The sequence below is a fragment of the Haliaeetus albicilla genome, chromosome 12 (genome assembly GCF_947461875.1).
Source record: "Haliaeetus albicilla chromosome 12, bHalAlb1.1, whole genome shotgun sequence".
Classification (NCBI taxonomy): Eukaryota; Metazoa; Chordata; class Aves; order Accipitriformes; family Accipitridae; genus Haliaeetus; species Haliaeetus albicilla.
In genome coordinates this window covers 11,033,089-11,047,374 of record NC_091494.1, presented here as the reverse complement: position 1 = coordinate 11,047,374, position 14,286 = coordinate 11,033,089, and the positions used below count along the sequence as shown (strand labels likewise).

Genomic DNA, 14,286 nt, shown 5'->3' with positions numbered 1-14,286 from the left:
CTAGAGCCTTATTTTTCCCTTGTCATAGTTTGGTTTTATGGCTTTTAGGCAAGTAGCAATAAGCAGAATTGAAAATTCCCTGTGAACAAAAGAATGTTGCAGACGTTATAGGAAAACATACTGGGTTATTCATCTCTTCAGACTTCCACGTGGGTGTCATTCAGGAAATGTTACTAAAGATCTGAGAACTGAAGTAATGTGTATTGTTTTTGAAGCGTCCTTCATCAGTTTTTCTTTCAATTACCTTGTTTTCTGGCTTAATGATACACCGAAAGTTAAAGCCTTATGTTTGGCATTATATTAATTTTCATGGCAGCTGATTTAAAATAATATTTTTGAGGTCATTTTGAGGTCTATTCCATTTCACACTGAAGAGAGTGGAAAAAGCTGTTTTGATTTCAATAAGACAATCAAAAGACTTTGTTTTGAAACATAGAGGTGCCTACCCAAAAGATGTTAGTCTTCTTTTATGGCAGGAAATGCCTGTTCTAGCCTTTTTCTTTTGTTCAGCCGTGTTTCTAAAGTTAACCTTCTGACTTAAGAGAACAAGTTGGCAGTAACAAAACATGATGTAATAAATAATTTTTTTTTTGCATCTGATATAAAACTTATTAACTAATAATTTCACTGCTGCTGAAACCAAAATATGCTGTGCAAGTGCAGCTTGCACCTGCTACCCCAGCTAAAGTATTTTCTTACCTTTGGGTTCTTGACTTTGCAGCTGGAATACTCATTTCAGTTCAATTTTTATATACAAGGCATTTAATTTTTGTAAATGCTTTAGGTATAAGTATTCTTAGTAAGAGAATTTTAAGAACTTAAATTGCCATCATTAAATTGATCTGAGCTGCTCTTTATCTTTCAGCTATCACAGAGTTTTACCTGAGTATCTGCGACATTTCACAGTTGGCTGGGTGTATACAAGAATCCTTTCTCAAGGTGTTGAAATTTTGCAGAGACTTCACATGTATAAGGTAAAGTGGTGAAGTGAATAGGAATACGTGTTTAATGTAGCATTGTACATCAATTTACATTTCTGATGTGGCTGGAAAATGGTGATAGTGTTTGCCAGGACTTGCTACAGTTCTCTGAACAGGTTTCTTTTAAGGAAGAAGAGCCTTTTTTTCTTGCTGCTTTAGAAAGTTTTTAAAGTGTTTTGATTTCTGCTTATGCTTTGGAGAATTACCATATGTAATACACCATAAGACTGTTGCTGAGACGTTGTTTTGTTATTTAGAGATATCTGTGTTTCACTTGACTTGGTTATTGCTTTTAAATAAGAAAATCTTGGAAGAAACGTCTTCTATGAAATCCCTGCCTCTTCACCTTAGGAGCCAACGTCTCCAAAGGCCTCTGACTTACGTATTAAAGCAAACCAGGTTATTCTGAAAAAGACTTTGCCTCTGCAAAAAGGCAACAAGTAACTTTCAGGTCTTTTTCATATACAATAAGGAATACAGAAAGGGCAAAAATATTGTATTTTTGGCAGCTAACCTTTAAGTTTATATAAAAATATAGAGTTTTTAAGATACACCCATGCACCTGAATACATTGGGTGCTGGAGTAAAAATGGGGTTTGAATTGTGCAGCGACAAATTTTTATAGTACCCAGTAATTAGAAGGGAAAGTGATAAGCTAATTATATAAGGAAACTTCAACTTGGTTATCTAACTCAATTAATAAAGATATAATCCTGTTGCTACAGGAAGCGGTGCAGGAGCTGCAGACTCTTCTGTCTCAGGATGTGTATTGTACTGACAGCAGAGGGCGATGGTGGGATCGCCTTGCTCTGAATTTACATCAGCACTTGAAAAACACTAAGAAGGTATCTTCACAACTGCATGCTGTAAAGCTGGAAACACTGCAGTCATTATCTGAAAACATTTTTAAAAAATACTTCATATGAGAAGAACAGTGGGGTAGGCTCTCCTAAAAATGCAGATATTGGTAGGAATTCCAAGGTCAGGCAACCAGTTTTTCTTAAGAAACTGAATATCAAATGTACCCTCATCCTTGGTTGGTCTGCTTTTTTCTGTTGCATAGATGCGCACTGTTTGGCATGAAGGATTATATGGAGTTATCAGGCAGCAGCTTCCTTGCTGTTCTGCCTTATAAATTTGCCTAAAGTGTGAGACGCAGAGAAATTTCTTGTAGTAAACACTTCTGCTTCTGAACCTGAGTCATGATGAGGCCGTATCTGGAATGAAAAAAACAAACATGATTGGAAGGAGTTTTTTAATGTTTTCAAACAAAAAATTAAGATAATTAAGTCCTTGGCTAACTGTTGCCAGTGGGGAGAAGGTTGTTTTCTGTATCTGGACCAGATTTGGTGTGGGGTTTCTACTGTAAGTGGTCAAACAGTAGGCAACCCCATTTCTAATCTGTTACTTGTACACAGCTCTGGCAGGGTTGTCAGTCTTTAACAATAAATTTAAACTATTTCCATGGTTCTACAGGAGAAACTGCAACTGACCACCTTTAGACTGGTAAAGAATAACATTAGCGTTTTTAGATAGCATGTATTACAGGCTATGGTCATCCTGGTCTCTTTAATTCTTTTAGGAAGACAGAGGAGGGGACAAGGGGTTTTGAGGTAATCTTAGCTTTTGCTGAAAATTTGCCCTCTTCCCTTCCAGTAGGACACACACACCAGTAGGGTGTGTTTGTACAAGTAAACCCCATTATTTGTGCAGTGGGTAAACTTGCCTTGCCAGTCTGAAGGATGCAGTTCAGGCTTTTAGAAACTGTGTACATGGTGAGCAGTCTTTGAGTTTCCTAAGTGATTAGCTGGCATGTAGCCGAATGAGAAAAATAACCGTACAAGAATGGCAAGGATTGTGTGCAAGGATTATTGTAAATCTCTGTAGAACTTTCTGCCACCTCTGGATAGATTTCTGCAGCAGGATATAAAGTAACCAGAGAAAACTGCAAGCTGCAGTACAGCTTGTAACTTTGAATTCCTAGTGAGTCAGCACCAGCTTTTCACAGACTGTCTTTGCAAGAGTGACAAGGCATAGAAGCCACTAACTAATTTTAGGGCTCATTTTAGGTTGTAGTTCCATGAATTTTCTGTGCAAGAAACAGCAGGTGGTAGTTGTATCAGCTACTGGTCTGAGGATTTATAAGTACAGGAGATTATGTCCATTTTTCCTGTCCGTTACAAAGGAGAAATACTGTCAGTGATTGAAAATGAATCTCTGTAAGACTGTTTAGGTCACAGTGAAATATGGGCAGACTGAAAATCAACTTTCAATGAAAAAGACAAAGAACACCAATCTAAGTGAACACAACAAAGATACCTGACTAATTCAGCAATGAAAAATAGAGATTAAAAAAAACTTTTAAGTCCAGGAACAGTAGCAGTTGTAGAGTTGTTTAAAATAAGCAGAGAATGACTTTTTTTTTCCTTGGTGTTGCTTCCTTGCCTCACTAAGGCTATTAAGAATTGGCATTAAAATGCTCTTATTTGGTGTTGCATTTTAATTCTCTTAAGTCTGTTACAAGGAAATAATGTCATAGGCTGTCAAACGTCTGCAGTTGTCTCTTCTGCATCTTATACTCCCATATCAAGCTTTTTACAGATTTGGAATTAGAAGTTGTACAAAGGAAGAGTTAGTCGCAGTTCCTTATTTATAAATTAGGACAAAGTGCCTTTCTCAGGTGACAGAAAGAGAGTATGTCAGAACCATGACTTGAATTATTTTTTGGAGTCCATATTTAACCCTGGATGTTCTTCAGTGCAGTAGTACATTGGTCTAAAATTTGTTCTGTATGTACATTCTTGCACAATTGAACTGGTCCTTCTGTTTCCATATTACATGCTGTTAAGAAACTGGCTTGAAAATATTAAACTGATTGGCCTTAGAACCAGCTCTTTTTTCTGGTCACTTATGCAGAATTTACACTTCCTTAATCTTATATTGATCAGTACAAATGGAGAGTAATTTCTTTTTACTGTACTAGTGCAAAATACTACTTACTAGTTAGAACTTCGGTTACATAACTAAGAAAGGTGGCCCTGTCTTATATGCTGGTTTTTGCATTCATATTTTTGTGCTCCTTAAATCAATTGGTCTTTTGGGCTTAGTAAGAACAGACAGATGTGCATAGGTTTTTCTAAATTATTGCTTGTTATCTTGCTGTTTGCTAGGCCATTGACTGCATTAGAAATGGGCTGGCAGACCCATTTGTACGTACTGGGCATCGTCTCTCTCTCTACCAGCGGGCTTTGCGAATCAGAGACTCACCAAGCTGCAAGCAGTTCAGATACCTGTTTTATGACCTGCCAGTCATAACTGTGGAGGATGTGACACATGTAAGTAAAGTTGCTGGTGGTTTCTGAGAAATAACAACTCATGAGGTCTTTTTTCTTCTGACAAGAAAAAATAATCTGGGAGACTGCTATGTGCTATGCACCAGCCTCCGACTTACTTGTGCTGCAGGAAAATGAATACAAATGTCTTTCTAAAACAAAAGCCTCCTGTAAACAAATATTTCTACTTAAATGGTCAGCTAAAGTTAGTCAGCTGTACACGGATTTAATTTGCACTGCTTTACTGAATATGTGTTATGAATCTGATCAGCTATAAACTCCACTAATTTACCAGCAACACGCAGAACCTTTCTGTCTGAAGAGTCTGATCAAACCAGTGCATTGACCCTGGTGTCTTCAGACCAAGCGTTCTGTGTGTAAGAAAAAGGAATAGTAACCTTAGCATGTTGTCAGCACTAGATTAATGGCTCAAAAAATGCAAGTTTTTTTTTAGTAACCTTTGGAAGTTATGCACTTTAAATATGCGCTATGCAAAGATGCAATATGATGCACTTGCATCATATTGGAATGGATTGTTTTTTAACTCATTCATTTCCCTACTGTAGAGATAATTGTATCTGGGCAAAGTCAGAGCAGAGCCTCACTTTCTCTCTTGGCCTCATCACCGCATATATCCCTACAGCCCTTCTTTTTCTCAGTCCAGAATCAGTCTCCTCAGTCATCTGTATTCTTTCTTCCTGGTCCTGCATATAGAAAGACTACGTTCCCATCTGCCTAGCATTTTTGCTAGACTTTTTTTTTCTGAAAAATTTGCCAGTTTATAAAAGCTAAACAAAATTATTTCAAGGGAATGGCAGGTTAAATTTTATTCAGTTGATTTTTGGAAACAAGTCTAGTTCTGATTTTAAGAAAACTGAAAAGGAGGAATATGTGTTTCAGGAGAGATTCAAATACCTAAGCTAAAGTTTTTTAAATGTGATGCTGGAAAGTAACTAGTTCTTTTAATATGTTCAGGTTACGATCAAAGGAAAGATGTGTCCTCAGATGGGAATGGGAAAATCTGTATTTCTAATGGAGGATATTGGTGATGAAGAAGGAGGTGAAGATTTCAGTGTATCCACAGTCATGTGCTCAGTTGAGGAGCTGGCATTAACTCATTACAGACACAATGGTTTCGATCAGGGTAACAGTAATTTTTTTTTTTTTTGTACATTAAAATAACTGTGAAAGTAAAGAACCAATTTACTAAGCAGTTTAGTTAATAGACCAGTTTTAGCTGATTTCATTAGACCAGTTTTTAGTCTGATTCCGTTTCCTTCCCAAATGGCTCTAATATGTAATTTCCTTACCGAAATGCTCTAATATGTATTTTCCACCTGATTTGCTGCCTTCATATAACTAAAGTGGTTTGGAAATGTGTTAGGAAAAAACCCACCACTTCTTATTTATCTCCATAGAAAATCACTTTGCCTTTCTTATCAGTGAACAGCTATTTTATTTGTTAGGGGTAAAACGCTAGCAATGTCATTTAAGGGAGTGTCATTAAGGAGAGCTAAACTTCCACTGATTTCTGGTACTAGATGAACATGAAAACAGTGTATACCGTAGCAAGACACTTAGCAACTTCTTTTGAAAAGGCTTAACCTTCAGCTCTTGTTAGTAGTTGTCCATGTATTTTTACAACTTAAGAGCTGTGAAAAGCCACGGACAAGTAAGAATATATAGGTCTGTTTTACAGGGAAAAAAGCAAAATACAAAAAGGTAGGCAGGTTATTTTTTAAGATAAAATTTATATTTTTATATAATGTATGTATTTTAATGTAATTTTATATTACTGATATTTTTCCCAAATACTGTTGCAGGAAAGGTGGCAATATCAGGAAGGGGTAAATGGGAAGGTGACAATATTTGGAATTTGGGAGAATTGTGCTGAAGTCCCCACTCAGTTCCTCACTCCCACTCACTCACTGTCAGTCGTCTTGGCTCAGTGGCTCAGTACAAATTTTGAGCACACAGTGGCCATGTGTGATTTAGTGGTAGGCCTAATGAATCATAATGCCCAGTCCAGCACTATACACACACATTAACGCATGCACATACGTGGTCTCTCTCTTTCCGCCCCCCTCCTCTCTCTCCTGCCCCCATACACTATGCTATATATTATATATAATATAATAACATGTAGCATATATTCTATTATCTATATGTATTATATGTAACATTACATATTAGTATAATATATTATATATAATATATATGGTGGAGGTAGACAGGAGGTCACCCTGTCCACCCCCGCTGCTCAAGCAGGGCCACCTAGAGCCCATTTGCCCAGGTCCATGTCCAGCTTTTGAGTATCTCCAAGGATGGAGACTCCACAACCTCTCGGTCACCCTCACAGTGAAAAAGTGTTTCCTTACGTTCATATATATATATGTGTGTGTGTGTGTGTGTGTATATATGTGTGTGTTCATACATACATGTGTCTCCCTATGTTCACATATGTATATATGTTCATACACGTGCATGAACACGTATATGTATGAACATACATATAGATATATGAACATAAGGAAACACTTTTTTACTATGAGGGTAACTGAGCACTGGCACAGGTTGCCCAGAGAGATTGTGGAGAGTGTGTGTGTATGTGTTCATATCAACATACTTATATATGTACACATGTATAAGACGTAATATATACAATATGTACACATGTCCATACATATGTTAAGTATGATTTGGATAATATATATTATAAATATTCCATTATAATATTCCATTATAATATGCACAATAAATATAACACAATTATATATAATACTATATTATACAATATGCAAGATCTAATTATATACTATAAATATATATTATGTTTTTACTATATTGTATTATCAATATTTTACTAATATAATAATATAGAACATATATACTCTAACATATAACACATAATACATGATATATGAGATATAATGTGTATTAACTAATTTATATATGTATATAGTAGTATAATATAGAACATATGTAAATTTATATACATCATGTATCATACAATTATATGCTATAAATATATACAATTATATACTTATAATTAGATATAAAGTATTTAAATGTTACATTATTATGGTATGCTATATTATGTATTATATACTCTGTGTTACATACTACCTATTCTTACTAATATATAATACATGACATATAATAAATATGTTTTTATATGTATATATAGTATATATAGCGTATATGGTATATACATTCCTGTACTGGGTTTGACTGGATGGAGTTAATTTTCTTCATGGTAGCTCATATGCTGCTGTGATTCAGACCGGTGACCAGAACAGTGTTGATACCATGTGGATGTTTTAGCTATTGCTGAATAGTGCTTACACAGTGTCATGGCTTTCTCCGTTTCTCCCCGCAGTGAGGAGGCTGGGAGTGGGCAAGAGGCTGGGAGGGGACACAGCCAGGACAGCCGACCCCAGCTGACATTACATGGGAGGCATATTGCCTACCATAAAATGTCACACTCAGCAATAAAACCGGGCGGGGGGAAGTTTTTCCAAAGTAGCTGTTGCTCGGAGACTGGCTGAACATTGGTTTGCTGGTGAGTGATTGCTTTTGCATCATCACCTTTATTTCTTCTGGTCCCCCCCGCCCCCCCCATCACTTATTAAATTGTCTTTATCTCAAACCTTGAGGGTTGTGGGTTTGTTTGTTTCTCTTTCTTCCTCACTTTTCTGCTTCCAGTTGTCTTCCCCTGCCTGCTGGGGCGTGAGGAGTTAGCAAGTGACTGGGTGGGTGGGCTTATCTGCCATCCAGGGACAACCCACCACAATTTTTTTAATATATAAAAATATGCACGTGCATGTGTGTGTATATATAGGTATATGCACATATACATATACTTTTATGTATATAAGCATATATACATATGCATATATATACATGTATACATATGTGTACATACGTGTATGTATAAACATATGTATATACATATTACACGTGTATGTATACATATGTCTGTGTACATCTATATTAAAAAAACCCCAACCCTCATGGGCTGATATAAAGACAATTTAGTAAGTGATGGGGTGAAAAAAAAAAAGGAAGATGATGCAAAAGCAATCACTTGCCACCAGCAGACCAATGCCCAGCCAGTATTACTCAAAAATGTAATACATTTTTACATATAAACATTTTGTTATTAATGGTTTATATTACACATGTACATACATGTATACATATATGTGTGTGTATATGTGTGTATATGTACATGTATACATACACATACATGCACATATGTATGCGTTTGTGTATGTGTAAATGTAATAGAAAACATTTTTATATATACAAACATTTTGTTATCAATGTATTACATTTTTAGTATACTGACTGGGCATTGGTCTGCTGGTGGTGAGTGCTTTTTACAGCACATCATAGATATATATATACACACATATATGGGCATACATGTATACATACATGTATACGTATAGCTCCATATACATATATGTATATGTGTATAATATAAAACATTTATATATATATATAAACATTTTGTATTAATGCGTTAGTTTTTTAGTGTAAAAATAAAAAAAATTTGTGTATTAAAAATTGCTAAAGTTAGAACAGTAAACCTTATTCATGACGGGGCATAGTAATTTAATCCTACGCTGTAAATGAAGGCCAGTAGCCTGGAAATAGAAGGCATTAGCAAATTGTGGAAGTAATAAACTGCATTTACAACTTGATGCTGTAATGTTAGTGTATACCAACTTCAGCTGTGTCTAAACCTGACCATAGCATGTTTCTGGTTTGGATCATGATGATTTAGTACCTCTTTGTATGAGATGATTGCTGTAGAAATTAACGTTTCCATTTCTGTTAAATTTTGCCCTTTAGGTATTCATGGGGAAGGCTCAACGTTTATTACGTTGTATGGTATTCTAATGTGGGATATCATTTTCATGGATGACATACCTGATGTTTTCAGAAATTCCTATCAGGTAATTTCAAAAGGCTTTCTTTAGTTAATTACTTTACCCATTGCTGTAGAGTGTAACCATGTTAAAAATCTTATTCAGGATTAGATTAACATTTTATTCTGAGGGACTTCCCAGACAGATCTTGGTGTTTGCTTGGTTTTATTATTTGTTATATTGGGCTTGTTACTAAAGGACTCCTTTGTAAATAATTGCTGTGCAAGTCTGGATTGATTGTCAGATAGGGTGGGATTCCTCTAGCTGAATGCATTTGTCCTATGTCTGAACTCACTGGTCAAGGTTTCCTTTATAGTCAGTGGAAGAATACTGCTGTGCCATAGCATTGTTCATCTCATTTGAAGATGATGCATTCCATTGAAAAAAGAAATAAAAGTTTGTTTCTTTTCAGTAGCCTTTAAAGGGAAGTCACTTTTTAAAAAAAACTCAGGTTTGTTAACACCCCCCCCCTCCCCACCCCCCACCCCCAACATGTTTATGCTTTTGGGATCGTCCTTCCTTTCTGTCAAAGAAACAAACAAGCAAACAATACTACCAGTCCCCCTCCTCCCCCCACCCAACAACAACTCCATGCTACACCCTAAGATTAATGATTCCAGGTGAACTTGTGGCTTCTAGCTAAATGCTTTACATCCTACAAATTACAGCTAGAAACAGTTTTATTAATTGCAATTAGAAAACTTGATTACTTTTAGTGACATTTGCTAAGAAAACCCTAAAAAGCCATCTCAAAATGTTGTAGAACTAAAAAAGGCCAGACGATTGTCATCTTTCTTCCACCTTAACCCATTGCTTCTAATTGGAACCCTGGCCCAGAGGTTGACCAGCCTCTTAACTGGATTTATTAGTACTGTAAGAAATTATAGGTTTATATCAGTATGAGATATCTTAGGTAGAAATTTATTATTTTAGAGGTGAAACATGCAGGTTTTCTCTTCCCTCCTTCCCATCCCTCCCTTTATTTTTATTCACCAGTTGAAATAGAAATCCTTGTGGCTGAGTTGAAAACCACCACTGGTGGTTTTGGAGGTGTCTGTCTCCCTGATTAGTGACCGCTACAAATATCTCTTTTTAATTGGTGGAGAGGGAGATGATACATTCCCTCAAGGCCATCCTTAGATAGTCCCTTAAGCAGAGGATGTAAAAATCTAGAGAATCAAACAGTATGATTATTTTGTTAGGCCAATAGGACTAAACTCAAAACTATGAATATATGAGTCACACTCTGTCCCACTAATCTGAATTTTAACCTGTTTTGTTTATTTTATGTTGACATGGATTATGAGTCTCTATACAGTCATGTCTCAAGATAATATCTTAAGCCATGAGCACTTGCTTATCAGTATGTTCTTGGTCATATCCTTGGAGAGCTACTCGAAAAGAGGCAAATTACTACAAAGTAATGGCAATTCTTTGAAATGGCTTTTACTACTTGTCTTGTATTCATCTTGACCAAGTAAATTTAGGGTTGAATACTGTTTGCAGAAAGAATTGAGATATGGTTGTCCTTCTTGCTTTGGAATTGTGAGGTGGGACATGAAGGCACTTGCAGGCTCATAGACAGGACAGGAAGGGGACTGCTGTAGCTCCGAAGGCCATAGAAATACTGGTAAATGGAATTCATACAAATAACTTTTCTTGCAGAGTATCTGCTATTCTTGTAAGATGCCTTAATTGTATGAATGTCATGTGTTAAAAGCAGGTATCTTTGTTTTTGTCAGTGCAAGCTACCATTTATTGTAGCTCCTGCCTTTCTAAATACATTTCCTTTAATATAATCTAATATGCAGATTATGCCTATTTACTTAAAAAAAAGGGGGGAAAAAATTGTATGTTTATAACAATCCCAGTATTTACAACTCATTTGCAAATTTATTTTTCTTTAAACTAGATTTTACTTATTAATGCAGAGCAAAGCTATCATGAGCCTCAGGCATGAACAAGGGTGAGCTGAAAGCTCATACCTGCTTCACTCAGTCATTCCTAGGCTGTATTTTTGTGGGATTAGCTGTGGCAGCAGTTTGTGTAAGGCTGAAATTTGCCATTTTCTAAGAAAGTAAGTGCTCTGCATTTGATTTTGACAAGCTAGAATGGCACTCAGCTACTACTTAATAGCTTTTTTCAGCCATGGTCAAAATTGAGTAATTGCTGCGGTGACTTTATACAGTAATGTGTTCAGTGCTATGCATAAGGCTTTCTGCTTTTAGGCAGCTTGCATGATACTCCCTAGTTTCATCACTGCTTTGTTCTTTCCACCTCAAACTGCTCACTGTAGCTGAGCAGTCTTGATACCGATTCCAAATCCCGACTGGAATGTTACTCCTTGGAGAGTTAGGAGAGCAGATAGCTCTTTGTTGTCTGTTAAAGGAAACCTCTGTCTAGAGGTCAAAAACCAACAGAGCACAGGCTAAGGTGTGGTCAGCATTTGTTGCACTGGCATTCGGTGTTAGAGTATATGCAAATCTTTTTCCATTTAATAAAGGTTTCTGTGGTGGACAGGTGCAAGTTAAATTGCCTCAGTGTTTGTTTGAGTGAATTTGTAGTTGAGATGATAAGAAAAATATGAAGTAGGGCATTGTCATTCTTGGAATCGCTGCTTTGCTGCCAGCTCCTCAGAACTGCATTTACCTTTTTATACAGACGTCCCCCCTGGATTTATACACTGACAGCTTCTATGACAACAGGAGGGATGTCATTGAGGCCAGACTCCAGCAGCTTCATACAGCTTCGTCAGAGACGCTGGCAAACTTGATCGCTGACATCTGGACCACTCAGGAGGGAAAAGCAGCAGCACTAGTTAACTGGGGGCGTTTTATTTCCCTCCAGCAAGTTCAGGTAAGTTAGCTGTTGTCCAGAATGGGCAATCTGTTTGATTAGGCTTGCTGTTAAATCACACATGGCCGTAGTGTGCTCACAGTTTGTACTGAGGCACTGAGCCATGGCTGATGGTGAGTGGTGGGAGGGAGGACTTGAGTGGGGACTGCAGCACCATTCTCCCTAATCCCAAGTACTGTTACTCTTTTCTGATACGGTCACTTCTGCAACCGGTCACTTCTCCTGCAACCGTAGCTGGGAACACAGCAGGGAAATTGCTGTAGATAACATCTACCTAGGTTTCTTGTTACATGTGACTAAACAAAAAAGCTGAGATGGGCCGAAGAGTATTCTTGTGAGAGTTAGGAAATAATGGCTGTACAGGAAATTAAAAGAAAAGAAAAAAAAGCTAACTACCAAACCTTCTCTTACAGAGCCTTGTCTCTTGCCTTGGAGGAATGTTTCTGAGTGGTGTTTTTAGGCGACTTTCCAAAGATCTACGCCATTGCAGAGGGGGACTTCCTGACCTGGTTGTGTGGCGTACTCACACTAATCACTTCAAGGTATATTGGGAGATCATGGAAGTACTCTGTGCTCAGCTATCTTACCCTTAGGTATAAAACCTTCCAGTTGTCAGTCCATACAAACTATTTTCCTGTTGTGGTGGAGTTAAACCTGCTGCTCAGCTGCCCAGAAGCTATGGCAAGTAGTAGGTGATTGTTTATCTGCTATTTATTTCATCACAGTTTGCTGTAGCTTTAATGGGCACAATGAGAAACAGCAAGAGGTGGCTAGGTAGTGTTGTAGACTAGGTCTTCGATTTAAAACTACTGTAAAGCAACTGTTATCAATCAGTCATACACATTCTGTTAGCAAGGAGTGCTAATGTCACCACTTACACAAAAACTTGAATATATGAGACTACAACAACTATGTTTGCTACAAAAATTGAGTAAACAGTCATGGTTTGTATCTTATCTTGCATGGCAGTGGAATGGGTATTAGGAGACTATTGGACATAGCTGCTGGAGCAACTTTTTATACGTTTATTATAAAACAGAGCTGAATAGCAGGAATTAGTTCTCTAGAACATCTGAATAAGTAAGTTGCTGTCAGTATCAGCTGGAACAGGTGAAGTTGCAGATGATCAATTTTTGAATATGAGGTAGCTTCATTCACCAGTGGCTCTATCTGTGTTTTGGTGGATATTTACTGTATAAAAGTTCATTCTCTTGACAGTTAAACTTTGGAACATGGGTTAATAACTTAGCACCCATCCATTGTGCTAAATCTATGGTATTTTTGTTGTAAATAATAGCCATAGAAGAGTACTTATATTAGTCTGTGGGAGCTAATGAGCTTTCAGTTCCTTCACAGGCATACTACTAATCAATCATCCACATTTCTTTGTAGCTGGTGGAAGTAAAAGGTCCCAATGATCGCCTGTCCCACAAGCAGATAATCTGGCTGAGTGAACTGAAGAAGCTGGGTGCTACAGTAGAAGTTTGTCATGTGCAAGCTGTTGGAGGCAAGAGTAAACGCCTCAGTTGACAATGTGAGTAAGGGGTGCTTTTAAAGGAACTGGCATGATACACACTACTGGCTGCTGCTTATTAAAAGTAGTTTCTTCTAAAATTCTGGCTTCTTGGAACATTACTGTAGTTACTTTTAGCACAAAACATTCTAAAAAAGTTTGAGAAGACTGTTAGTGTGATTTACTGTACGTCACTTTGTGTGCAGACCAAAGCCTTTCTCTTCTATATACAATTCATAACTTATTCTATGAAAGGTAATCTGGGGGTAATTTGCCTAGTAAAGAGAAACAAACAGCTGCAATCACACTGGTACCAACTAAGAACAGTGTCTGCAATAAAAAAATGTGGTGCATCAAGTCCTGATCATTTCCATGTTGCCTGTGTAGCCTGAGTTCATTCTGTTGTGCAAGTTTCCTTGCAATAAAAAAATGTGGTGCATCAAGTCCTGATCATTTCCATGTTGCCTGTGTAGCCTGAGTTCATTCTGTTGTGCAAGTTTCCTTGCAAGGTGCAAGTTTAGCACCTTTCCAGGATTGTCAGGACCAGCGTGGTTCTCTAACTGTCCCCACTTTGTATTATGTGTTTCAATTTTTCAGTTTAATGTAAAAAAAATACAGCTGGTCAATGATGGCCTAGAGTAAGGCATAAAACTTTTTTTTTAAATGCT

At 37.1% G+C, this 14,286-nt stretch overlaps 1 protein-coding gene across 5 annotated transcripts in view; it reads left to right on the top strand.

Annotated features, from left to right (window-relative positions):
• Positions 1 to 14,286, top strand: part of FAN1 (FANCD2 and FANCI associated nuclease 1) — a 28,341-nt gene that overhangs the window by 11,731 nt on the left and 2,324 nt on the right. For 3 of the 5 annotated variants that reach the window (XM_069798039.1, XM_069798043.1, XM_069798041.1), the window contains 8 exons: positions 866 to 974; positions 1,706 to 1,825; positions 4,151 to 4,315; positions 5,288 to 5,456; positions 9,173 to 9,276; positions 11,911 to 12,105; positions 12,519 to 12,647; positions 13,498 to 13,991. In XM_069798039.1, the coding sequence (XP_069654140.1) occupies positions 866 to 974; positions 1,706 to 1,825; positions 4,151 to 4,315; positions 5,288 to 5,456; positions 9,173 to 9,276; positions 11,911 to 12,105; positions 12,519 to 12,647; positions 13,498 to 13,635 (1,129 nt within the window). In that variant the 3' untranslated portion in view covers positions 13,636 to 13,991. Of the gene's footprint in view, positions 1 to 865; positions 975 to 1,705; positions 1,826 to 4,150; positions 4,316 to 5,287; positions 5,457 to 9,172; positions 9,277 to 11,910; positions 12,106 to 12,518; positions 12,688 to 13,485; positions 13,992 to 14,286 lie in introns of those variants that run through there. The other 2 variants (XM_069798040.1, XM_069798042.1) reach the window with 2 other exon arrangements.